The sequence below is a fragment of the Hemibagrus wyckioides genome, linkage group LG25 (genome assembly GCF_019097595.1).
Source record: "Hemibagrus wyckioides isolate EC202008001 linkage group LG25, SWU_Hwy_1.0, whole genome shotgun sequence".
In the NCBI taxonomy this organism is placed as follows: domain Eukaryota; kingdom Metazoa; phylum Chordata; class Actinopteri; order Siluriformes; family Bagridae; genus Hemibagrus; species Hemibagrus wyckioides.
The window spans coordinates 6,171,076-6,198,870 of record NC_080734.1 but is presented as its reverse complement, the minus strand read 5'-3'; the positions used below and the strand labels follow the sequence as shown (position 1 = coordinate 6,198,870).

The 27,795-nt window shown below is 41.1% G+C and overlaps 1 protein-coding gene across 1 annotated transcript in view; it reads left to right on the top strand.

Moving 5' to 3' along the window:
* man1a1 (mannosidase, alpha, class 1A, member 1) overlaps positions 1–27,795 on the top strand; it is a 121,141-nt gene that overhangs the window by 81,113 nt on the left and 12,233 nt on the right. Inside the window, exons 5-10 of the mRNA XM_058378935.1 lie at positions 2,580–2,674; positions 14,105–14,228; positions 15,835–15,928; positions 19,274–19,389; positions 22,255–22,474; positions 25,232–25,404. Of these exons, the coding sequence (XP_058234918.1) occupies positions 2,580–2,674; positions 14,105–14,228; positions 15,835–15,928; positions 19,274–19,389; positions 22,255–22,474; positions 25,232–25,404 (822 nt within the window). The remainder of the gene's footprint in view (positions 1–2,579; positions 2,675–14,104; positions 14,229–15,834; positions 15,929–19,273; positions 19,390–22,254; positions 22,475–25,231; positions 25,405–27,795) is intronic.

Genomic DNA, 27,795 nt, shown 5'->3' with positions numbered 1-27,795 from the left:
AATATATGATTCAAAGAAATTTAGGAAAAGAATATTATATTAATATTAATATATAATATATTATATACTAATTTATAATCAAACAAATAAATAAATAAAGTGTCATATATATATATATATAATGTGTGTGTAGACTTTATTTATTTGTTTGTTTGTTTGATTGATTATAAATTAGTTAAATGATTATTCTAAGCACTGTTTATTTATTTAGTTTGTTTTTGTCTGTCCATAATTTTGTTACATGCTTGCTTTATATATTTATTTATTTAATTATTTATTTTTTATTGTTTTTTTATCCTTAATTTAGTTGAATAATTATGCTTAGCTCTGTCTGTCTGTCTTTTTATCTATCTATCTATCTATCTATCTATCTATCTATCTATCTATCTATCTATCTATCTATCTATCTATCTATCTATCTATCTATCTATCTATCTATCTGTCTAATATCCATAATTCAATGACATTATGCTCAATTACTCCTAGTTAAGTTAAAACATTTCTATTTCAGTCTGAATGCTTTCTTTTTCTCCCCCCCCCCCCTCCTCCATTTTTCTCTACAGATTAATTGAAAGTTTGGTATCTTTAAGAAATACACATTTAATGAGAAATGCCTAAATAGTTAGTCCTAAGACTCACAGACAGTGGAACGGGAATAAATCCTTTGGCTGTAGAGCTTTCAGGTGCGATGACCTGGAGACATATCCGAGCTGGCGTATGACGTGTGTTTTTCAAATATCCTGCCAATTTTAATAAAAATAAAAGCTCTAGAGATTTTTCTCACTGTAGAATTTACAGATTTTAGCTTTATACCAAAATCACCGACATCCATTAATTATGCCCGGCTGCTTTCACTTATTTGGATGAAGTGTGTTGAGACTCAGTTCAGTTTTATTTGTATTGCACTTGTATCACAATGGACACTGTCACATAGCAGCTTTAGAGAAATATATAAATTTAGGATATTTTTATTTTAAAATCTACATGAGTCGTTAATGAGCAAGCCAGAGGTTAGGGTGGTGAGGAAAAACTCCCTGAGATGACATGAGACTCAAAAAGGAAATGTGGGTGACACCAGATAGAGTAAAATTATTTTAAAAATAATTTCCCTATGCATTATATGGTCAAACCAGGAAATTCTTTCTAATTGTAACGTGAAGAAGTTATCAGCTGTTCAGTGATGGAGCTGGATGGAGTGAAAATATTACTAAATACTAAATAAAGTTAAATATCGTCTTATATAATGTCATCAGTGTTGCAATATTTATTCTTTCTTTTTTTTTTTCCTCTAAACCTGTCGAGTCCCCGCTTTGATCTTCCAAGCTTCCTAATCAATGTTGGCATTTATTTGATAATTTCATAGACTTTCATTAACTCCGAAGCATCGAGTCTTGAGTTTATTACACACGTTTTATCAAAATGCTTTTCGGAGCAGCATCTCATCATCCGGTGTAATAAACAGAGCTGTCCGTCCGTCTCTCTCTCTCCTCCCCGGGTCGTGATTCCTCCCCGAAGCGTGCGCGATTGTCTAACAGCACACGTCCACACACCGCAGGCGCAGAACAGACGGCTGGAGGGTTCTGATTTCCAGCCCGGAGGATTCCTGCTTGGAATTTAGTGTGACGGGTTAACAGCCGACCTTGCTGACGTGCCAAGGACGAGCTCAGGCGTTTTCATCTAGCAGGAGGAAGAGAGATGGATAGAGAGAAACCGAGACGGGAAGCTGCTTGAAACGCGAGTGTGATGTAGTCTGGCTCGGTGGGACTTTCTGAGAAAAGGTAAAAAAAAACCATGAACAGAATGAGTAATTTGGCGAAGTGAAAACTTGGAATCACTGATGCTGCTTCTTCGCTTCAGGATCAGCACTTAATGTTCTTTTGAAGAACCATCAAAACGTCTCAGCATGATCCCCCCCCCTTTTTTTTTCTTTTTTCGTGTGAACTCGGCTCTCTTACTTTGCCTCTCGTCTTGGCCCACTCTGGGATTTGGAAAGATTTTGTGTCTTTATTGCAGTTCTGCATTTCAGGCACCAAACTCTGTCAATTTTGCTTTTATATCTCTATTTTTTTTTTTTTTTCCCGGGATGATTGTTGCAAACAGAACCCCTGCGATGTGTGTGTTTTTTATTTTGGTCGATAAGATCTCCGCGGTACGCAGGAGCTCTTAGCGGGTGCAGTTTGGCTGGATGTCCTCCTCACTGTAGGAGATGACATGAAGGCTGGAAGGAAGGAGAGCTATGAGAGGAGATGACAGGCAAGACAGCAGGTTAAGAGCAGCTAGGAGCCCTAATACACACCGATGACTTTATCTGATCCGTCCTTATCTGCCTGATGCAGGATTTTGGTACACACACACATACACACACACATACACACACACTGCCAGCTTCTGTGTGACTTTCAGCCTGTCTTTTGCGATCAAGCAGCTGAGAAAAAACTGAATCTGAGTGAAAGGGCAAAATGGGAACCAGGGCCAGTCATATACCATGTGCCGGAGTGTCAGAGGGTGACGGTGTACCTGACAGCAACTTTACTACATCTCTCTCTCTCTCTCTCTCCCCCCTGTCTTTTTTCTCACAGGTGTTCAGGAGAAAAGCCATTGAGCTTGGAGAGAAATTACTGCCTGCCTTCAAGACACCCACAGGAATCCCTTGGGCTCTTCTCAACCTAAAAAGGTCAGTCACACACACTCTCTCTCTCTCACACACACACACACACACACACACACAAACCTCCTGAGTAACATCCTCATCGCATTCAACCTTAACAATGATCAGTTCCTTTAAAGTCCCGTAATGCATAACATGAAATACTGAAAGTATCTGAATGACGTGAAAAAAATAATCATGTGATCATGACTTTGTCCTACTTTCTCCAAAGGCTGCAGCCTTTACAAGTAAAAGGTCCCTGAAGCACTATTTAATTGTGACACAGTTCCAGATCATTTGATTGTCTGTTTAATAAAAATAAAAATAAACCAATAAATTAAGCACCAAAAACAGCAGCAATATTGGCACCACTTTCAGTTAAGGGTTTCAGTGGAGGGTTTTTTTATGCTGTATGTATATATATATATATATATATTCAATTAATTCATTCATGTAAAATCTATTTTAAAAATTCTGCTGTAATTATTTCGTTTTTCCATTTAGTTTTGTGTTAATTTTGTGTTCATTTCTACGAGCAAAAAATCTGATTTTACTGATTTTGTAGATGTAAATGGATCCAAAATAAATAAATACAAATAAATACAAAATAAACATATATGTATAAATGCACAAAATTGTCGATTGTTGATTTTTAATTAAAAAAATCAGCATCTGAGACACCGCGTTTAATGCAGCCGCCATCTTCTGCACCCGGATATAAACAAGGAACATTTGTGCTCAGTGTGAATCTTGATCTTTAATATAATATGAAAATGGAATAAACCATTTTCCTCATGATCTTTTCCTGGTGAGTAAATTTAGAAACCGGAACTTAAAGCACTCACTCTTATGCCTGGAATATTTTGCATAATGCAAAACCCAGCGTTCACAGGAAGTCGATTCGGGTTCTAACACGCTGCTGGGATCAGACCACAGATCAGGTGGAGCTCGGAGCCTTGAACCTGGTTTCGGGATCCTGGTGTGTCAGCTCCACCTGTCAGGCAGATACGCGTTCTTTCTGCTGTAGAATCTAGTTTTATCGAGGTTAGACATCTCATTCTTTCTTTTTCCAAGGGTTTTCAGTGCACACTGAATTTAAAATTTTAATATTCTATCCACTGAGGGAGAAGAAAAACACTGTCAGAATGAGTTCAGGCATTGCAAACAAAGTAGAGAAGTGTTTCTTACATGATGCCTCATGCCTCAAGTTTGGGTTCTGCCTCAGAACTTGGGAGTCAGAGATGGAAAATAGAGTGGTGTGTGTGTGTGTTGAAGGGCACCCTGGTTCCCGGCTGTTTTCCAGCGTTTGTGCGAGAGCATGTTTGTGCTCAGTGTTCAGGGTCAGAGGTTCAGCGCTGATAAATGCAGAGAGACAGTTGATCTGGATTCGTTGCCTCGTGTCTTGTTCAGAGCTGGAACGCTTTATACCAGTCTCGAAGCCTCTGCAGGGAGGGCGCAGGGTTAGTGTGCATGGTGGAGGGCTTGATTGGCATGGGCAGTGCTGAATGAATCCCAAGTACTTCCTTTTCCATCTGTGCAAGCAAGTGGGCAGCATTCGGAGAGAGCGACAGTGATTCGGAGGCTAGCTCTTCTTTATCCAAGGCCATGACAGGGTTTTTGTGTGTGTGTGTGTGTGTGTTGAGAGTGTGTATGTGTTTGTGGATGTTGCCTAATGGAAACTGAAGGGCCTAATGACTAACGGCTGAGACGGAGATAACATTTTGACTGCGACCTTTTCTTCTGGCCTGCTCGCGACCATACCATCTGCACTTATTAATTAAATGAGTGTAATGAACTAATTGGGGGGAAAATGAAGGGGGTTTACACCCTCGTTATGCCTGGTGATGCATGCCAGTCCCTGAAGCTTCATCATCCATATGATTCACAAAAAAAAAAAAAAAAAAACAGCAGCTGCTCACAGATGAGATGAAAACAGCGCATCACCCAGGTGGCTGAAACCCAACACGACCTTTTAATCGACGCGTGGTGTCGTTTCGATTCGTTTTGACGAGGCTCAAAACTCATCAGCGGGGAGCGTCTGTCATTTTTGACTGCGTGCTAATTTGGGGAATGTTTGCTCAAGTCTATAATCCGTGGAAAAGTCAAACTGGGCTTGCTGCCTAAATTGGTGTTATTCTTCATTGTGTTAATAACTAGCTTCTGAACACGTTCTGCAAAACAGCTGAGAAAAACATATTGCAGAAGCTGGAAATTCAACCCAGACACAATCTGTCCACAAAACACGCTTTCACAAGTGCAGCACTATAAGGACCCCATGATTAAAGGATAAACAGGCTCAGACTATGGAGAAAACACACAAAACCTCCAGAAGGGAGGTGTATTTTCAGACAGGCTAAAAACCTTAAACAAATATAGCATTTCATGATTTATGAGTCCATGAACCAGTATCATAAGGGTTTATAGTGCATTACAGATCTAAATAATATTCCATATTTAGATTTCTCTGAAACAACTTTTCTCATTTATCTGATCTCTGTTAGTGTCCACGAAAATAATACATCTTGTACACTCCAAGAACAAGAGTTTCTCAAGAGTGCCTAGCTTCCTAAAGAGCACAAATCAATGAATTCCTATGAGTTGTAGATCAGCAGGTCTCAACCTGGGGGGTCAGGAAATCCGGGGTGGTTGTGGGAAAACATTTTATTTTGATTGAGAATATAAAATATTCACTGCATGCAGGTGAAGTGAAATAACCGATTGACTTCAGATTCAACTGGTTTTAGGAATTTGTGTCTTTTTCTCAGCGACAACTGGACCGGCTCTGGGCTGTGTCCTCTCTTTAAACCATCCCACTGAGTCACATTGGAGTTGTTTTATTTTCTGATTTATGAAAGTTGGTCACACTTACAAAAAGGCTAAGAACCACTGTTTTATATATACAGTGGTTTCAAGATTCCGACATTTTTTCTGTCAGAAATGACCTAGTAACTGGTTTTGGAGGCTAATCAGCATGTACTATTCAGAAAAAAATGAAAAAGAGAGCTATTCAGACTTGATTCTAATAGATTTTTTTGTTCTAGTTTTATGCGGAGAGGTGAGGTAATTAACATCAAGCCCATTCTTTGTTAAACCTTTTTCTTCACTCGACTCTCCAGTTATTCACATCCTGACTCATCCGCTTCCTTTGTAGAATCATGGGGGGAAAAAAATCCTCCAGCATTCCACTGCTGGACAAATGAACATTCCTGTGTCATGTACAAGCTTAAATAAAAACCATTTAAATAAATAAATACAGTATGATACAAAAATGAAAAATTTTGACTTCAAATAGACTTCAGTAGCCTATCATTGGTTTGGAAAGGTTCCTCATGGGTTCTAGCTGTTCTAAAGGAGCCAGAATATTAGACATCAACATTTATATAACAGGGTCCCAATGCTCTGATGAACCCGTTTGAATATCAGAGTCTGACCCATTTTTAACATAGACTCCCAATTTGGTCATTTCACATAACCCAGTTTTGAAAGGCCAGAAGCTGCTGCCTTCTGCACACCAGTCATCATCTTCCTCCTCCTCCTCCTCCTCCTCTTTCTCAATTCCAATCCCACGAGAAGCAGCAGTGAACTGAGGCGCCAATAATTTTACAGCAACACGGCGCAGAACAACCTTGACCCAGATTTCATTTGGCCAAAACCGAGGGGCTCCATGGGGGGTTTTTGAGCTTGAAAATTTGTACACACTCACATATGAATAAACACATGGAGAAAAAGAGCGTCGAAGGGACGACCGTTCAAACAGCTGTTCGACTAGTCGTCTAATCTATAGTTGTAGCTAAAATGATGCATTGCTAGGTTTCAAAAGTGTAGTTAAACACTGATAAAGAACTAAAAGCGCAAAATGGGGACTACTAACCCTATCAGCAGCAGCCGAATGGCATCGTGGCTAACTTAGGAAGCCGAACCTAAATGAGAACATGGCTAGAAAATTGTTAAATGCTTTTTAATTGTCGTTGAAATTAGCTTGGGCTCTATATAACATAACAGACCATCTAAAATTATAAGGCTGATTTTGTTACATTGAGCTGTCAAGATGCTAGCCTAAAACCTCGGCATGTAAAATCAGGCCAAAAACAGCTTGGCAAGATAAGAGAGGTGGAAAGCAGCTGACAGGAACAGTGCAGATAAACAGTTGGCCTGCTGACAGGTGAAAAGGAGAAGGAGGACATCATTAGGAAGGGCAAGTCTGTTGTTTTATATGCTCAGAACTCTGCACATTTTGCTTGTATGCTTTCAGGATACACTATTATCTTACTTTGTACCACTTTTAATTAGTCCACCCCGAAGCCATGGGGGTGTAAACTTTTGCATATAGTTCTTCTACAGCTTGGTGGATTTATTTGTCACATTAGATTCTTTGCATATCCCAGGGTGTTAGGAAGCTGGAGTGCCATGATGCAGACTTTATTTATCACATATACATTACAGCACAATGAAATTATTTCTTCACATATCCCACCTTTGGAGGTTGGGGTCAGAGCACAGGGTCAGCCATGATACAGTGCCCCTGGAACAGTGAGGGTTTTAAGGGCCCAACAGTGGCAGCTTGGCAGTGCTAAGGCTTGAACCCCAGTCTTCCATTCAACAACCCAGAGCCTTAACCACTTGAGACACCACTTCCCCTTACAACAGCATCTCTGGAGCAGAGACAGATCAAGGTGGTGCTGGGGCTTGAATCCCAGACCTTTTGATCAATAACCCAGAGCCGTAACCGTTGAGCCACCACCACTGAGCTCTGAGCTTGTGTATGGAAAAGTACACACTTCTTCACTTCAAGGTTCTAACAATAAAATTACTTATTTACTTTCTGCAAAACCTTGAATAAATGTCAAAAGCATTAAATAGGCAAGCTCTGCTCATTCTGAAGCAACGCATTGTGGGATATGTTAAATATCCCCCGTGTGGCCATGAACGCTTTCAGCCATTTCTGATCCAGCCATCAGCCAGAAGGAAGTTAGCATTAACCACAAGCAAACAGTGACTCATGGGGTCATTCTAGGTTCTCCTCGCTTCTCCTTTTGACGTTACAGTCAGCCACAACAACTTATCTTTACTATCCCCAGGCTACTTTAATTGAGTCGAGGCAGGTTAAGTTGAGTTACATCAGGCTTGGGCAGGAAGGCAAATCTGATTTTGGAGTTCTTTTATTGGGCTTATGAGGCATAATAAATGACAGAGAGAGGGAGATTGAGATGAAGATAAGCAACTGAAAACAAGATAATTCTCTAGAACAGATTGTGGGATGTAGGAGTTGTGGCTGGATGTTTTTTGTTTTTTTCAAAGCTTAGGTGGTTGAGAAGTAGTGGTGCTCCACCATGGGTACCAGTTATCTTCATGTGTCTAAGTTTTACTCTTTTATTTATTACACTGAAGACTTTTGTATAACGCAGGGGTTCTGAAACGTTTTGGCTTAAACGTTTTGACTCCAAATAGTCTAGACCACTCTATATTTGGTTATTCTAGATTTTAGAATAAATGTCTGTAAATATTTTGTCATCTTTCTTTGTTGGTTTTCTTGACTTCTGACTGGATTTTTTTATACGGAGTTATTCACTCCGTGTTAATGTTGAACTAGCAGAACAAGATGGACAGATAGAGAAATGTTTGTGGGTCAGGCTAGGGCAGAAGTCTAAAATATCACATACCATCTTATTTTAAATGTGGCTCAACTGAACATGATGTACAATAGTAGCACGCCCAAATGCCTCCTCATGCTTAGAATGATGTTAGATGTTTAATATTACATTCATTTGGTATGACCCCTAGTTTGGGAAACGATGGAACAGTATTATGAAATAGTAGGGATGATGATTGTGATGATGATCACCTTTAATCCCTATACATAAGCAATTCCCTTGCCACTCATCACTCATGGTTCACGTGTGTTGTAAAACACACGCAAGATATTTTATTTGCCAAACGAGTGTGCCCCGACTACAAGTTGCCTTCATTTACATTTCTGGTATTTTGGCAGACGCCAAAGTGACTTATAGTTTATCTCACTTCATACAACTAAACAACTGAAGGTTAAGAACCTTGCTCAGGGGCAGCAGTGGCAGCTTGGTGGACCTGGGATTCAGACTTACAACCTTTCGATCAGTAGCCCATCATTTTAACCGGTAAGCTATCTGCATCAAGCTATCTGTGTACATGTTTACAGGAATCGTGACAAAGTTCCGGTGCAACCGAAACTTACGCCATCTCCTACAGGTCGTCTCCAACGGGGTTCGGTTTCGTGATGCGCTTCTTAGTTCATATGATGGCTTCCACATTCCCACTTGTTCATGTGTCTACTGTTTCAGGCTAAACCTGAAGCGTGGTCTACGTCAGTCAGTAGGGGTGGTAGTATGTGTGAATGTGAAATTAGCAGAATTTTTTATTATTTTCTAAAAAGAGTTGACGCCTTAATGACAGATTTGTTGCATTTTAAACAGCTTTCATTCATCACATCTCATTGTCAAAAAAAAAAAAACGTGAAACTCAGGAATTTTTTTACTTCAGGTTTAAGCGACAGCAAGAGAAGATACTAGAACAGTTCACCGGAAGAGAGAAAAAATTAATATGTTCCTCCCGGGCTGTGGAACCATAGCAACGGCACGCCGGGTTTTTTTATGCAACAAATTGCTTATTAGCCGTTTGCTATCTGCATTTGAAAGGGACTTTCATTATAAGCGCCGTGTCACACAAGTTGCTGAAGAGCCATTAAGGGTGTCCTGTCAGAGCAAAGCAATGCTGTCGGATTTCTATAGCAGTGGTTTAGTAGCTGTTGTATATAACACACTTTTTTTTTTTTGTGTGTGTGTGTTGGAAGGCTTGATGGCTTCACCTAACTGTAAGGTTTGGGTCCAGTTCAGGAAGTCAGCTTGCTAATGGAGTTGAGAACGGGACTCATGCTGGGCTTTTTCAGCGAGAGAAGGACGTGTAATATGCGGCTCTAGACGAAATGCATTCCGTCAGCGTAGAGTTGGTTAGTCTGCTGGCGGAGTGTGTGGCGTTTCTAAGAGAGTGGTTTAACCCCCATAATCAGGCATTAGCCTTTCTCTCCTGGTAGAAATACCGCTCAAGATTATAAGAGACTCTCCTCTTCAGCTGCTGATGAAAAGAGAAGAGATGGAAAAATAAATGTCTATAAAGGAAAAAAGTTCAATTGGACATCCAGGCTTAGAATAGCTCGATGGTTCTCCCTCTCGTTCCTTATGAACAATGGCCTCCAGTTCATCACGTTTGTGTGTAATCAATCTAACGATCCAGAGAAGAGCTCGGAGTAATTTGTTCCTGATCCTAGTGGCCTGATTACAAGAGCCATTTGTGAGTCCCACCCCATCGAGCAGTTCTTTTCTATTTTATTGAAGAACAAAAAAAAGAAAAAAACCTCTTACAGTATCAGAGAGCATGGCCGCCCCAGCTGATGATTTACAGCACCCGTGGTGGAAGTGGAGTGCGAACATGTGACCTTATTACATTTCCTTGGGCTGACATGAAAGTTCCTGAAAGGAAAATCCATTAACCATTTACTGGATCTCTGATATGTGCTGCAAGACGGGCTAATTGAGTTTCCCCAGCATGAGAGAGAGAGGACACTGGATGAGTACTAACAGATAAAATAAAGTGACGCTGCTGGATTCGACTGGTGATGAGTTTTGCTCTAGACCAGTGTGTTCACATCACGCCGAGCTCCGGCTCTTGATTCGTCATGCTTCACGAAGCGGCATTGAATATTGTTCAGTCGCTTTTCATAAACACAGATAAATGCCAAGCTTCTTGTCGGTTTTAAAGCTCTCCATCAAGCTGTACCGTTTCTAATTGATTAGATAAGAATTTCCATCAAAACTGAGCTGATCAGCCTCTTCTTCACTGTGAAATTAATATGGGGTGGAAATGGAAGAGGAGCTTATCTTAACTTGTTGGGTAAAAGCAGTGTTCAGAGCAGGCTTCCTATGAAAATGACAGCCTGCTGAAATTATCTCTCACCCTGCTGACAGGTCAGTGTACGGTGAAAGTAAGAGTTGAAATGTTTAAGTAGTTACTTATCGGTCCTTTAAGAAGCTTAAAATGCAAAGTGAGTGAGAGGGAAAGTAACAAAAAGTTGCCTAATAATTATAAAAATGCAACAGAAATGACAAAGAAAAATTATTAACAGAATTAAAAAATAGATAATAAATGTATAGAAAATGTGTGAAACCTTCTTCTTAAAAAAGAATACAATACATTTAAAATAATATAAAAGTAATAAAAAATCAGGCAAATGAAAGATGGTCAATGTTAAATGTGGAAAAACAGCTCTTATACTACTACTACTACTACTACTACTACTACTAATAATAATAATAATAATAATAATGCATTATTATTATTATTATAAAAATAGGAATAATTATAGATTTCATGTTTAAATGTTTAACAGGAATAATTGTGTTTTATTGTTTTATTTATTTATTTATTTAGTTAGTTAGTTAGTTTTCATTCATACATTTACTCAGTTGTGGCCTGTAACTTCACTGTCCTCTGTAGTTTATTAACACATCAGTATTAACTGCTCTGTTTTGTTTGTTTGTTTGTTTGTTTGTTTGTTTGTTTGTTTTATAAAAGAGTAAACTTGAATATATGCATGTTTTTTTGAATGGCCAATTAATTAGCTGCAATATTAATGAAATACAATAAGATAGAAGTTTATTAATCCCAAAAGAAATTCAATTGTTCCAGAAACTTACTAGTTAAGTCTGTAGTTAACCTGCTTAGTATGCTAGGGTAGCTAGTTTGCGGATGACCCCTTCTTGTTCCAACATGACTGCACACCAGAGCACAAAGCAAGGTCCATAAAGACATGGATGAGCGAGTTTGGTGTGGAGGAACTTGACTGGACTTGACAGAGTCCTGACCTCAACCCGACAGAACACCTTTGGGATGAATTAGAGCGGAGACTGTGAGCCAGACCTTCTCGTCCAACATCAGTGCCTGACTTCACAAATGTGCTTCTAGAGGAATGGTCAAAAACTCACTCCTAAACCTTGTGGAAAGCCTTCCCAGAAGAGCTGCAAAGGGCGAGCCAACTCCATATTACATTCATGTGCATATAAAGGCAGACGTCCCAAAACTTTTGGCAATATAGTGTAGTTGGCTAATTCAGTGCATTAATACTAGCCAAGTGATACAAATTTACAGAGTAGACACACGATTAGCCAGCAGTCTTCTCCTCTTTTGATAACTTTTCTTAATGTAACCCAAAGTGAGACAGACTTTAGCACATATTTTGGCTATGAGCTGTCTGTGAAGTGTTTTTTCCTCTCAGTGTATTATTGTTTCTAGTCTTAACTGCATCTTTGTTCAGTCCTGAATTTGTCCCGAGTTACTCCACACTGGCGCTTAATGTCTCATTCGGGGCTTTAATAATGTCTAGTTTTTCAAATATTTGTTTTTACCTTGCCGAAACGTCTGATTATTAGGTTTTGATGTTATAATTTTACTGTAGCGGCTGTATACAGTGTTTTACTCTTAAAAGAAAAAAGGCTGAGTTGTCCGTTGTGTCTCTGTATCAGTATTATTGTGGAGAGGTGTGAATTATTTGGCCAGCAGGAGACTCAAACCCTGTCTCTTTTTTTATCTTCCTGCTTAGCAGCAGCTCGACACATACTCGCGATACTTTACACACTGAAAGATAAAAGTAGTATAAGAAATTTTATATCAGACTTGAGAGAATAAAATAATTCATTTGTTTATACGGATTGAAAATGTCCGATAAGTCGATTCCGATTCCGCTAGCAGACTGGAACGCCATTGCTATTCTATTTTTTATTCTATTTTATTTCTTGTTTGTTTGGTTTGCAGTAGTATTTAAGTAGTAAGTAGTTTAAGTAGTTTTTCCATTTTATTAAACCTACTCGTCTGTCAGAAAACTATAAATTAAAAGAATAATTACTGTAGCAGAATCGCAAACATCTATGTTTACCGAACGCACCAATGCTATTGCTCTGGTAATGTGCTAATGGTGCGTTAATGCTAACGCTCACTCTGTGGCAGTGTAAAAAAAAAAAGTCTCTGTACATCTGAAATATTTTTTATTTTAATATACTTTCTGACTCTTTACAGTGAATAAGTTTCAATAGCACCCTATGCTTTTTCACTCGCTCAATCACTCAGTGTGCCACGTCTTAATTTCACGATCAAGCCACGCTCTTTGCCTCGCAGTATTAATTTGACTGATTTGCATTCTGCCACTCGGTCCTGTCAGAGCGTAACCGTGAAAAGTTCAGCGAAAAGCGGGGAAAAAACTCTTTCAAGGGGCTTTGATTTTGTGCCATTAGCAAGAGACAAGCCGTAATTTGTCTTAATTGCTGCTGATGCCGAGGTTCCGTCAGAGCAGATCCCTTAATGATGCTGTCATCTTAATCGCATCTGGGCGGGAAGCGGAACGTCCTGGCGGCGTCCATTAAGAGGTCGGAGGTCGGCTGAAGTCAGCTGCGGGTTCATCAGGCTCAGATAACGTGAACGTTTTCGAGTACGGATGAAGTAGTGCGCGCTCTGATTTGACTTTGGAATGAATTTTACCCGGATGTTAATCAGCGTGTTAGTCAGATAGGGAAAGAAAGGACATGTGGAGTAAATGGCACTCGAGTTCATGCAGGAGCCACTCAGTGTTTTGGAGCTGTGGAGCTGAAAGTGTTTTGTGACCTGTTATCAAAAAGGGGGCATTAAAAACTAACCATCTCTCTCTCTCTCTCTCTCTCTCTCTCTCTCTGTTTGTCTGTCTCTCTTTCTGTGTCTCTGTCTCTCTCTTTCTCTCTCTCTCTGTCTCTCTTTCTGTGTCTCTGTCTCTCTCTTTCTCTCTCTCTCTCTCTCTCTCTCTCTCTTTCTGTGTCTCTGTCTCTCTCTCTCTGTCTGTCTGTCTCTCTCTCTCTCTCTTTGTCTCTCTGTCTGTCTCTCTCTCTCTGTCTCTCTCTTACTTACTCTGTATGCTGTGTCTGCCTGTGTGTGTCTCTCTCTTTGTCTCTCTGTCTGTCTCTCTCTCTCTTTTACTTACTCTGTATGCTGTATCTGCCTGTATGCTTCTGTGTCTGCCTCTCCCTCTCTCTTAATCTCTCTCTCTCTCTCTCTCTCCCTCTCTCTCTCTCTCTCTCTCTCTCTGTGTCTGTCTCTCTCTCTCTGTGTCTGTCTCTCTCTCTCTGTGTGTGTGTGTCTGTCTCTCTCTCTCTCTCTCTCTCTCTCTCTCTCTCTGTGTCTGTCTCTCTCTGTGTCTCTGTCTGTTTTTCTCTCTGTCTGTCTGTCTCTCTCTCTCTCTTTGTCTCTCTGTCTGTCTCTCTCTTAATCTCTCTCTCTCTCCCTCTCTCTCTCTCTCTCTTACTCTGTATGCTGTGTCTGCCTCTGCATCTGTGTGTGTGCCTGTCTCTCTCTCTCTCTCTCTTTCTCTCTCTCTCTCTCTCTCTGTCTCTCTCTCTGTGTTTGCAGTGGCATAGGCAGGAACTGGCCGTGGGCGTCAGGAGGCAGCAGCATTTTAGCCGAGTACGGCACGCTGCATTTGGAGTTTGTCCATCTGAGCCAGCTGTCTGGGAAACCTGCGTTTGCAGAGAAGGTGAGTCAGAGCCCGGGATTTAACCCTGGCCTTAACAACAAGCTTTATACTCACACAGAGCTGCCCTTTTATCAAGTCCACCTACCTTCTCGGTCACTCTGTAGGTGTACAGTTACTGACAGTAGACCATCTATATTTTGCCCAGTTTATCAGCATCCACCAAAAGAAGGGTTTTAAATGCTTAATAAGAAACAAACAAACGTTTTTGTTTTTTTTTCTTCCCCTGGATATGAACCTTAACTCTGAGCTCCACCGCTACCTAAACTGTGATTTAAAAAAGAGCTATAAGTCGAGAGCTCACAGTTGCACAGAAAGACACTCCAGCGTCCAATACAGCAAGCAGCTCTTTAAACCAACCGGCACAGCCAGCTCATTTTCCCAGTGTTTTCCAATCAGAGGTCTCGTTCTCACGCCTCTGCTCCAGTGGGAGGCTGATAGATGATTCCATTACACACCCTGAACGAGGCTCTACTTAACTCTGAAAGTGACCTGCACTTTCTAGATTGATGAGTTCAATCTACAGTAGAAAGCATGCCTGGCATCTCGAGCACGTTCCCCGCATTCCACGTCCTTTACGTCTTTCATCAGAGCCGGTCGGCCAAAACCGCTCAACCGTAGCATCTGTAAAACGCCTGATTCTGTTCGGTGCTCATGTTTTAGTGCTTTTCTACCAGACTCGCCTTGACGAATTACCCAAGATCACAAATCTCCATGCCGTACTTAAGCACCCATGCTAAATCTGATTACCCTTCCCACCCATGGATCATGTTGGGCAAGAGTGGGCGGAGCTAAGAAAATATCAGCCCGTCGACTGGTCCAACACTGAATCTCCCAGTCTTTCTGTGAGTCGCCTGCTCAAATATATTCAGTAATATATTTGTATATATGTATGTTTATCTGCTTATGTAGTGTCTCGCTCTTTTTAGCATTTTTCTACATCATTTATTTTCCATCATCCAAGTAAAATCAGCCATCTTATAGTTCGGACAAATCCCAAATGGCTTCCTAGCTGCTTGATTTGCACCCTACAAACCTTATAGGGTAGAATATAATGCAGCTTAGCCAAAATGTTTTTAGATTTTTGAGGTGGAAATATTGTCGTATCCGTAAACATGGATTCTGTCCATCTTCAGTTTGTTTTCAGAACTTCTAACACTGAAAGAACAACATTTTTTCCACCTTGGTCGAGCAGTAAGAATTATCAAGACGTATTATACAAGACGTTAAATAACCAGAAGACTTGGAGAATGTTTCTTAATGGATATGAATCGACACAGAAAGCCTGTTGTTATGAATGTTAATGTCTAGAGGTGGACCCGTCTGAAGTGGAGAGGCAGACGAAGGCTCTAGGACCCTTCACTTACCAAACATTTATACACGGAGCACAATAGGAAAATCAGGGAATAATGTCATATGAGCACTTTAATACCTTTAATCTGATATTAAAACCTTGCAATAAATCACTCCACACCAATTATGTACTTGACCTCCATCTCACAGCCGTGCACGAGCAGCAGATTTACAGCAAGTAAAGGTTTAAGGCAGGAAGTCAGTGGAATCGGCTAGCTGGAGAAATCAAATGGAGCTTTTGCTTTTTCTGATGCAGGTCATGAACATCCGGAAGGTTCTGAATCGTCTGGAAAAGCCGCAAGGACTTTATCCTAATTACCTGAACCCCAACAGTGGACAGTGGGGACAACGTAAGTCTGGTTTGCTCTCTCTCTCTCTCTCTCTCTCTCTCTCTCTCTCTGTGTCTGTCTCACTATTCATTTCTCTCTCTCTCTCTCTCTCTCTCTCTCTGTGTCTCAGTCTCACTATTCATTTCTCTCTCTCTCTCTCTCACTCTCTGTGTCTCAGTCTCACTATTCATTTCTCTCTTTCTCTCTCTCTCTCTCTCTCTCTCTCTCTCTCTCTGTGTCTCAGTCTCACTATTCATTTCTCTCTCTCTCTCTCTCTCTCTCTCTCTCTCTCTCTCTCTCTCTCTCTCTGTGTCTCAGTCTCACTATTCATTTCTCTCTCTTTCTCTCTCTCTCTCTCTCTCTCTCTCTCTCTGTGTCTGTCTCACTATTCATTTCTCTCTCTCTCTCTCTCTCTCTGTGTCTCAGTCTCACTATTCATTTCTCTCTCTCACTCTCTCTGTGTCTCAGTCTCACTATTCATTTCTCTCTTTCTCTCTCTCTCTCTCTCTCTCTCTGTGTCTCACTCTCACTATTCATTTCTCTCTCTCTCTCTCTCTCTCTCTCTGTGTCTCAGTCTCACTATTCATTTCTCTCTCTCTCTCTCTCTCTCTCTCTCTCTCTCTCTCTCTCTCTGTGTGTCTCAGTCTCACTATTCATTTCTCTCTCTTTCTCTCTCTCTCTCTCTCTCTCTCTCTCTCTCTCTCTCTCTCTGTCTCAGTCTCACTATTCATTTCTCTCTCTCTCTCTCTCTCTCTCTCTCTCTCTGTCTCACTATTCATTTCTCTCTCTCTCTCTCTCTCTCTCTCTCTCTCCTATGTATCTGTCTCTCTTTTTTATCTCGCTCTCTCTTTCTCTCACTCTTTGTATATATCTCTCTCTTTTATCTCTCTCTCCTTCTCTGTTTCCTTCTCTCTGTATCTCTGTTTTTCTCTCTCTGTATCTCACTCTGTCTGTATTTTGTATCTCTCTCTGTATAACTATCACTTTGTATCACTCTCTGTCTCTCTCTCATCTCTCTCACTGTGTATCTCGCTATTTGTATCTTTCTTTGTCTCTCTCCCTCACTCACTCATTCACTCTTTTTCTTTGTGTCCGTCTCTCCGTCTCCATCTCTCTCTCTCTCTCTCTCTCTCTCTTTTTTCCTCCATTCTGATGTTTGATGTGAACATTAACACCTGCTGCACTAAGCGCATGAATAAATCAGTACAGGTCATTCTGCTAGACGAATTCATTAGCATGAAACGGATTAGATGGAAACTTTTCCGAAGTAGCAGTCACGTCACTGCTGTTAGAGAAGTCTCATTTTCTTTCTAGCGCACTTCACTAGCTCACCTCGTGTTGTTGAGTCGTTAGCTACCGCTTTCTAGTCAGAACCCCGGAGCTTGTCCCTACACGATGGGATTATGTGATTCTACTGCCTTTCTTACGAGTGTATAAAGCTCGTGTTGCAGCGCTAACGCCCTGCCTCTGAGCCGTAAAGCAGTCATCGCACGCGTGCTAGCTCAGCTTTATTGCTGTACTTTCATGGCTAATTGCTCGCTGATGTAAACAGCTAATTAGAGCCGCAGTTCCTCCACAGTTCCGTGACTCACTCCTTTAATCCAGTCATATTTTTGATGCACTTAAGTGCCTGTACCTCGTACCGCACTAATTAACAGGTTAGCGTGCTGTGCGTTCGCTGCGAGCACGCGGAGCCTCGGCAGGATCGGCTCGGGGTTTTCCGTCTGACCAACGCTTCTCTTGTCCAGCAGAAGCAAATGAAAATAGTTTGTCAAGTCTGGCCGCAGGGAGAGAAAGCGGCTGATGGACCTGCTTTAGAAATAGCCTGCTTTCTTTTCTTTTTGGCTGCGTGCTTCCTGTCCTGAGGGGGGGTGTCTCATATAGGGCACTAGACATAGTGCGCTAACAGAATGAGAGCTGAACCCTGTAGAAATGGATTTAATATTGTGTGTGTGTGTGTGTGTGTGTTGGCTTCATTTTTCTTTCTACCTCCAATCCAAATCCTTTCCTCCTTTCTTTCATGTCTTTGTTTAATCATTTCTTTCTGTTTTCCTGCCTTTTAATCTCCTGCTTCCCTTCATCTCGTCCTGTGCTTCCTTCCCCACCTCGCTCCCTCCTGCTTCCTTTCATTCTTTCCTTCATCACTCTCTCCATTCTCTTATCCCTGCTTTACTCCAGTCCTTTATTCCATCCTTTAATCCATAAATTTAATCCGTTTCCATTCTTATAATGTTGTTGTCTTGCCTCCTTTTCTTTTCCGTCTCGTTTTCCAGCCTTCTTGTCTTCCGTGTTCCACTAAATTCTGTTCGTTTATTTATTTTTTTATTACTCCTCCTTTCTTTTGCTTATTACTTCTCCTCTCTATTGCTCCTTTCTTCTTCCGTCCTGCTCTCATTTCTTTTCCTTCTTTCCTGTACTTTATTGTTTTCCGTCTTCCCTGCAATCCTGTGTTCTTTCTTTCCTCTATTGTGTGCGCCTTCTGTTAAGTCCTCCCTTCTTTCCTGCTACAGTGCGTGCTCTTTTTTCATCCTTTATCTCTCTCTCTCTCTCTCTCTCTCTCTCTCCATCTCTCCCTCCTTTGTCTCTCATTTTTTATCTTTTTCTATCTCTCCTTCCATCTTTCTCTCTCATACCATTTAACTCGTCAAATTTATTTCTTCATCATCATCATCCTCTCTCTCTCTCTCTCTCTCTCTCTCTCACTCACTCAGTCATTCAGTCCCTCTTTCAGTATCCTCTCACTCTTTCTCACTCTCATTTCTCTCTCTCTCTCTCTCTCTCTCTCTTTGTATTTTGCTGAGTAATAGCCAGGGGATCCAGTGTGTGTGTGTGTGTGTGTGTGTGTGTGTGTGTGTGTGTGTGTGTCTGTCTGTCTGTCTGTCTGTCTGTGTGTCTAGGCTGGTAAGAGGCAGTCAATTGGAGTGTGCGTGGTTACTGCTGTTACATCAGTGTGACAGGATAAAGAGAACATCTCAGCACACACACACACAAAATCATACTTAAATACATAAACACACAAAAAGACTGTAACATGGAGGACCTACTTACATCATTCACTTTATGGGGGGGGGTGTTCACGTAAGTGTTAATGTGGTGCAAACACATGCTGTTGTATATTCAGATGTGGGATCTCACCTTCTATAAATCTGAACTAAACATGACACCATGACCTGCTGTCTGTACACACACACACACACACACACACAGACCTTTCTGCATTCTGAGCTGTGATCTCACCTTTTACAAACAGCCACAATCCATCACACAATAAACACCTTGGGGGGTGGGGGGTTGTGTGTGTGTGTGTGCTCTACTGTTTTATTGATCCAGTGCTCTGCTTCTTTTTTTCTTTTTTTCCTCTTACAGATCATGTGTCTGTGGGTGGCCTGGGTGATAGTTTCTACGAGTACCTGCTCAAAGCCTGGATCATGTCCGACAAGCTAGATGAAGAAGCCAAGAACCTTTACTACGCTGCTCTGAAGGTGAAAACCCGCGACCTTTCTGCATGAACTGTCGCACAGCTTGCATGTCTATCTGCTCCTGAACACTGCACAGGAAACATTGAACAGGCTCAGTGAGGTGTGTCTCAAATCACACGCCTGTGCACTAGACACTTTTGAGTGCTCATAACCGTCGTCCGCTGGATTGGGATGCAGCAGAGTGTCTCGGCGGATCAAAGCGAGCGCTCTAGAAATACTGTAGCAGTACTGATAAGCGTATTAGAAAGCGGTAGCTCGGCTGTAACGCGCGTGTCGTTTGAGGTTCGAGCTCGCTCCGTGTGCTGCAGTTTTACTCAAACCCTCGATCTTAAACTGCAAAATAGGATTGAAGCTAGACACAGATACAAGCAATGTCCAAATCCAAAGAGAGGACTGAGATAGAGGAAAGACTTCGCAGTGTGTTCTAAGAGTGTCCATTGTCCTTCAGACAGGAAGTTGTGGGAATGTTTCAACACTCAGGTGAGAGGAAATAACCCAAGCTGATGTGACCTCATCGACTCGGTACACCAAGAGGGATTTAAACAGAAATTTACAGCTGTTATCGGATAAGCGCTGACAAGAACTACCTTAAGACGTTCCTCAGCATTACACATAACTTTTACATGTTGATGTTGTTTAAAGGTCACGGTTTCTAATCACCAGAAAGCCACAGTGATCCGTTTCTTAAATCCAAGCGACTAAAACTGTCCATGCTCTCTGAGTATTAGTAGAGTGGGCGGGGCATGCTCATTATCTCTCCTGTCAATCACAGCGACACTAGCCAATCATAGGCATTCGTGAGCTCGTGTATGCGGAAGAGGGCAGATAGCGCTTTCTGTCAGTGACGCAGTTGAAGCAGATGTGATTGGGTGGGATGGGATTCATGTACAGTGGTCCATTGGCATACGAAGTTAATTCGTTCTTAAGGCGAAAATGTGTATTGCAAAACAAATTTTCTCATAAGAAATAATGTAAACGCAGATAATCCGTTCCAGCCGCCCAAAAATATGACCAATGATACCAGTAAGAAGCATATGTAAACTGTATGGCTGCTTACAAAGAACTGACCCAAGCCAACCGTCCTCACAGGAAGTCGTGCCACCAAGCTTGGGTTAAAAATAGAACAGACCACCCACGCCACCAATCTGTCAACAAAAAAACACCCGAAAATTCACCTAGCTTTTGAACGCATGCTGAAGGCAACGTATTTTTGAATGGCTCGTTACGGACATGCGCGCAACTTAGCTGGCGTTCAGTTCAGTTTCTTTATATGTCAAAAATGCTTTTTATAGCGATGTCAGTTCATATTATTTTGTGATTTGAGACACAACCTCTGTTTCCAGAGTTTCCTGTTTCTCACAGGAAGTGGGTTTGGTTTGGCATATTTCTTTCTTTCTTTTTTTTTTGTGCACATGCAGTCAGAAGTGTTAGTGTAGGTGTGCAGGAATCAAAGAGAACATAAAAGAGCAGACTGCTGAGAGGAATTCAGGTTCATGCTGATACACAGAAAAGAAAAGAGTGTCTTAATCTCTCTATCTCTCCATCTCCCTCTCTACCTTATTTTAGCTCATCCTCCCCTCATCTCACCTGTCCTTCACCTGGCCATTTCAGCACTTATAAAAGAAACAAACCTTCACCTTCCAGCAAGACATTTTTAGTTCTCTTCTTCACCACGTTTCATTCAGTCACCTAGAAATGAGTCCTTCACTCCTCTATTTATAGCAGCAGACTTACAACTCCCAATAGGGCAAATCATCATCCTGAATAGAGGGCATTTAGAGCTGACATATCTTAAAGGACTAGTCTTTTCACATTTCACTGCACTGAGAGAAGAACAGACAACCGATTTGCTCCTAATTTCAATTATAATGGAAGTCTAAGGGCAGTCATTGTGACGTCAATATGATTGTTTTTTAAGAGATATATTTTGGGAAAAAAAAAATTTCTTGACTTTCTTTCCTCAGAAAAGGGTTTTCTTTTGTTTATTTGTCTGTTTCAATCATTCTTTTACAGATAGATGCACTCTTTGGGGAAAATAGTAGTAGTTGTCTGGGTTTGATTGTATATAGAAAGAATGTTCCCCCCATAAAATTGCTCTAGTGCTTGAAAAATGTTGGATAAAACTTAGTACCACTTTTTGGCATCTCTTTAATGTTGTCGTATAAATGGTGAAGGATATATATTTAGGGATTTTGAATGCTTATTGATGGAAATTCAACACCTGCCCTATTTCAAATATTTATTAATTAATTAATTTATTTTATTTTTTATTTTTTATGTACTTATTTATTTTTATTTTTTAAATTTTTTTATTATTATTATTTTTTATTTGTCATTATTGGTTATAAGACAGTGTTGAACAGTTTCTCAATTCAAGAACTCCTTTAATATTAAAGCATAAACACTAACAACCCAGTTTGGAGGGAAAAAATGGCTATTAAGGTTCTTTCTTTCTCCTTTCGCGACTCGAAGATATAATCAGTAGGTGAGTGGCCGAGGCCGGGCGAGGCGGCGAGTTGTTTATGCGCTGGGATTTGTTGCCCTTGCTGCAGGAGGACAATTCAATCGAAGCGCTCCATGTGGGTGATTTAGGCAGAGTAGATTGAAATTTGTTGTCTTTCTGATTGAAAAACACGGCGACGCCACACAGCTGTGACCACTGCAAATTCTCCACCTCGGGCTCCGAGTTATTCGCCTCTATTTTTCGCCTTCACGCAGCCTCGAGAGCGTGATGGAAAAGTTCAAGAACATCTGCCCACGCAGTATGAGTGACTCCACAAACTCATCACACGATGCAAGGGCAAAACTGTCTCATCTCGTCTCGTACCGATTGAATGGTTTTAATTCTGGCTTCTTTTCTGTCCCCAGGCCATCGAGACGGGTTTGATTCGGAGGTCGAGCGGCGGTCTCACCTACATTGCAGAATGGAAAGGAGGCCTTCTCGAGCATAAAATGGGTCACCTAACCTGCTTCGCTGGGGGGATGATCGCTCTCGGGGCTGACGGCGCTCCTGAGGACCAGACGGGCCACCAGATGGAGCTGGCAGCCGAGATCGCCCGCACGTGCCATGAGTCATACGCCAGAACTAGTAAGTAACTTCAACATCCTGCTTACAAACACCTCTCAAACGGTCTGTCTTTCTCTCTGTCAGCCTGTCTGTCTGTCGTTCTGTGTCCATAGACATCTGTCTGTCTGTCTGTTCACCCATTGTTGCTGTCTGTCTAATCATTCATCTCTCATTCTGTCTGTCTGTCTATGAAACCATCCATCCATCCATTGTTGCTGTTGGTCTAAGCATACATCTCGCATTCTTTCCGTCTGTCCATGAACTCATCCGTCCATCCATCCATCCATCCATCCATCCATCCATCCATCCATTGTTGCTGGCTGTCTAATCATTCATCTCTCATTCTGTCTGCCTGTCAGTCTGTACATGAAGCCATCCATCCATTGTTGCTGTTGGACTAATCATTCATCTCTCATTCTGTCCGTCTGTCCATGAACTCATCCATCCATCCATCCATCCATCGTTGCTGTCTGTCTAATCATTCATCTCTCATTCTGTCTGTCTGTTAGTCTATACATGAAGCCAGCCATCCATCTATTCCTCCATCCATCCGTCAATCATTACTGTCTGTCTAATCCATCATCTCTTATTCTATCTGCCTGTACATCCATCAAGCCATCCATTAATTAATCCATTAATCCATTCATCCATCCATCCATCCATCCATCGAATATTGCCATCTGTCTAATCATTCATCTCTTATTCTTTACATTCTTTACATCTGTCTGTCCGTCAAGCCATCTATCCATCCATCTGTCCATCCATCCATCATTACTGTCTGTCTAATCATTCATCTCTAATGCTGTCTGTCTGTTTGTCCGTCAAGCCAGCCATCCATCCATCCATCCATCCTTCCATCCATTTATATGTCTGTCAGATTGCCTGTCATGCTTTCCATCTATTCATCCATCCATTGTTGCTGTCTGTTTAACCATTCAACTGTCTGTGTCAAGCCATCCATTCATCCATTAGTTCCATCTGTCTAACCATTCATCTGTCTGCCATTCTGTCTGTCTGTCAGTCATGCCTTCCATCTATTCATCCATTTGTCCATTGTATGTTGCTGTTTTTCTACTTGTTCATGTCTCTTTGTCTGTTTCTACCTATCCATGCATCCATCCATTCATTCATTATTGCTGTGTCTTGCCATTCACCTGTCTACCTCTTTCTGTCTAGCAATCTCTTTATCCATCTGTCCACTGCTGTCTATCTAGCCATTCATCTGTCATCCATCCATCCATCCTTCCAGACATGAATGCATGTCTGCTTCATGTAATCTCTGAACAAGATGATGTTAAAGTTATTCATGCTAACCCTGTATTCCTACCCCCAGACATTTTTCCTCTCAAACTGCTCCATGTTCATGAGTTCAGTACTGTCCGTATAAAGACTGTGGTCACTAGTGGGTTACATTTCACACGACTATTTTTTGTTGGGACATTCGGAAAAGCGGACGCTGGAAATTTCCAGATCATATCCATTGAAACGAATGAGACCTTTGTCATGATGATGGTATTACTCTTATTATTATTATTATTATTATTATTATTATTATTATTATTAGCAGTAATGTGGGTGTTATTTGGTGTTATCATTGTGTATGGTGCAGTGTTGTGTGACTGATGATTAGTGGTGAGTGTGTGTGTGTGACTTTACTTTACTGCTGCTGTGGTGTGTGTGTGTGTAGAGCTGCTGGGAGGACACAGATCAATCACAGCTGGCTGTGTTTCAGCGCTAAGGGATAAGGAGTTTCCCGCAGAGCTTTGTGCCTCTCGGCTCTGTTCTAATCCGAAAGGTCACTCCAAGTACGCACTGTGGGCAGAGTGTAGAGACGTAGTCGACTCCCTTATTCACAGAGCAGGGTCCTAGTAATACCAGATTATCCCCAGATCCACTGCTGTTAACCTGCTGCACACACCCACACACACGGTAGAGCACAGTGTCACGTGTCACACAGTTATCATCTTCACTTCTCCTTGTCTTAATATAAAAGTCAGAAATGCACGAAGGCTCCAAAGACGTGTCAAAAAATACATCTTGATTCGAACAAGAAGAACGAAGTGACGGGGCAACAAGGCATGAAATTTACGCTCTGTTGTTTCACTGATGCCCTGAGGCGAGGAATTTCTGTTTAAAATACCAAAGTCGCCATCTGCAAGCGTCAGTGGGGTTTTTTTTTTTGTTGTCGTTGTTTGTTTTTTTATTTTTTTATTTTTTTATGGATGCTTTTTGTTGAATCCTCATCATCTCTGGCATTTTTTATCCCCTTTTACAGACAAACATGCTTAAAGGTGAGAGTAATCTGCTTTCCCCCCAAACAACTGCAGTAAAAACACGCCCCATGTTAATAATGATAACGTTTGTCATATCATATTTGTCATGGCATCATAGACTTGCTGAATCCTCGATTCTCATTGGTGTAAAAGTTTTGATTTATTTAATTTAACTAGGAAGCTTTTTTTTGTTTATTTTGTTTGTTTGGAAGGAGTCTCCACAACCTTAAATGTTCCTGGATGTAGGATGGGTCACTCTTGAGTAAATAAAAGCAGTACATATTGGCAGTATGCTGTTGCGTGAGATAATAATAATATTAATTTTATAATAATAAAACTCACCAGGATGTGCCCCATGCCCTGCTGTTTATTTTCCTGTAACTGGTTTATTCCTCTTTTATTCATGAGTGCTTCCAGATATAAATTCCAAGATGGCTGCCACATTAGATATTTTGCTTATCACATGCTTTTGTGTGTTTGTTTGTTTGTTTGTTTTTTTTCACAGACCTGAAGCTGGGGCCTGAGGCGTTTAGGTTCGACGGCGGTGTGGAAGCCATCGCTACAAGACAGAATGAGAAATACTTCATCCTGAGGCCAGAGGTCATAGAAACCTACATGTACATGTGGAGGCTGACTCACGACCCCAAATACAGGCAGTGGGGCTGGGAGGCGGTCAAGGTGAGAGTGACACTCCCATCTCACGCCTAGAGAGTGTGTGTGTGGGTGTGTGTGTGTGTGTGTGTGTGTGTGTGGGTGTAGTGTATGGAGAATATGTCTTCCCCAAATGAGTGAGTGAGTCTGTCTGCTTTTGTATGTGTTTGTGAGTCCATCTGTGTGTGTGTGAAACTCTGTGTAAATGTGTGTGAGTCTGTTGGTGCATGTATGAGTGTGTGTGCATGTGAGTCTGTTTGTGTGTGTGTGTTTTCCGAGTGAGCGAGTGAGTGTCTATTTACAGTATGAGTGTTAGCGAGTGTGTGTGTGTCTATATTCAGTACAGTATGTGTCTGTGTCTATGTTCAGTATGTGTGTTAGCGAATGTGTGTGTGTGTGTGTGTGTCTATATTCAGTATGTGTGTGTGTCTATATTCAGTGTGTTAGTGAGTGTGTGTGTCTATATTCAGTATGTGTGTGTGTGTCTATATTCAGTATGTGTGTTAGTGAGTGTGTGTGTCTATATTCAGTATGTGTGTTAGTGAGTGTGTGTGTCTATATTCAGTATGTGTGTTAGTGAGTGTGTGTGTCTATATTCAGTATGTGTGTTAGCGAGTGTGTGTGTCTATATTCAGTATGTGTGTGTGTGTCTATATTCAGTATGTGTGTTAGTGTGTGTGTCTATATTCAGTATGTGTGTTAGCGAGTGTGTGTGTCTATATTCAGTATGTGTGTTAGCGAGTGTGTGTGTCTATATTCAGTATGTGTGTGTGTGTCTATATTCAGTATGTGTGTGTGTGTCTATATTCAGTATGTGTGTTAGCGAGTGTGTGTGTGTCTATATTCAGTATGTGTGTTAGTGAGTGTGTGTGTCTATATTCAGTATGTGTGTTAGCGAGTGTGTGTCTATATTCAGTATGTGTGTGTGTGTCTATATTCAGTATGTGTGTTAGCGAGTGTGTGTCTATATTCAGTATGTGTGTGTGTGTCTATATTCAGTATGTGTGTTAGCGAGTGTGTGTGTCTATATTCAGTATGTGTGTGTGTCTATATTCAGTATGTGTGTGTGTGTCTATATTCAGTATGTGTGTTAGCGAGTGTGTGTGTGTCTATATTCAGTATGTGTGTTAGTGAGTGTGTGTGTCTATATTCAGTATGTGTGTTAGCGAGTGTGTGTGTCTATATTCAGTATGTGTGTTAGCAAGTGTGTGTCTATATTCAGTATGTGTTAGCGAGTGTGTGTCTATTCAGTATGTGTGTGTGTCTATATTCAGTATGTGTGTTACCGAGTGTGTGTCTATATTCAGTATGTGTGTGTGTGTCTATATTCAGTATGTGTGTTAGCGAGTGTGTCTATATTCAGTATGTGTGTGTGTGTCTATATTCAGTATGTGTGTTACCGAGTGTGTGTCTATATTCAGTATGTGTGTGTGTGTCTATATTCAGTATGTGTGTGTGTGTCTATATTCAGTATGTGTGTTAGCAAGTGTGTGTCTGTATTCAGTATGTGTGTTAGTGAGTGTGTGTGAGACAGTGAGTTTAGTGTGTGTGAGTGTACACATTTGCGTGTGTGTGTGTGTGTGTGTGTCTATATTCAGTATGCGTGTGTGTGTGTGTGTCTATATTCAGTATGTGTGTTAGTGAGTGTGTGTCTATATTCAGTATGTGCGTTAGTGAGTGTGTGTGTCTATATTCAGTATGTGCGTTAGTGAGTGTGTGTGTCTATATTCAGTATGTGTGTTAGCAAGTGTGTGTCTGTATTCAGTATGTGTGTTAGTGAGTGTGTGTGAGACAGTGAGTTTAGTGTGTGTGAGTGTACACATTTGCGTGTGTGTGTGTGTGTCTGTGTCTATATTCAGTATGTGTGTGTGTGTGTGTCTATATTCAGTATGTGTTTTAGTGAGTGTGTGTGTGAGACGGTGAGTTTAGTGTGTGTGAGTGTACACATTTGCGTGTGTGTGTGTCTATATTCAGTGTGTGTGTGTGTGTCTATATTCAGTGTGTGCGTTAGTGAGTGTGTGTGTGAGACGGTGAGTTTAGTGTGTGTGAGTGTACACATTTGCGTGTGTGTGTGTGTGTGTCTATATTTAGTATGTGTGTGTGTGTCTATATTCAGTATGTGTGTTAGTGAGTGAGTGTGTGTGTGTCTATATTCAGTATGTGTGTTAGTGAGTGAGTGTGTGTGTCTATATTCAGTATGTGTGTTAGTGAGTGAGTGTGTGTGTGTGTGTCTATATTCAGTATGTGTGTTAGTGAGTGAGGGTGTGTGTGTGTCTATATTCAGTATGTGTGTTAGCGAGTGTGTGTGTCTATATTCAGTATGTGTGTTAGCGAGTGTGTGTGTCTATATTCAGTATGTGTGTGTGTCTCTATATTCAGTATGTGTGTTAGCGAGTGTGTGTGTCTATATTCAGTATG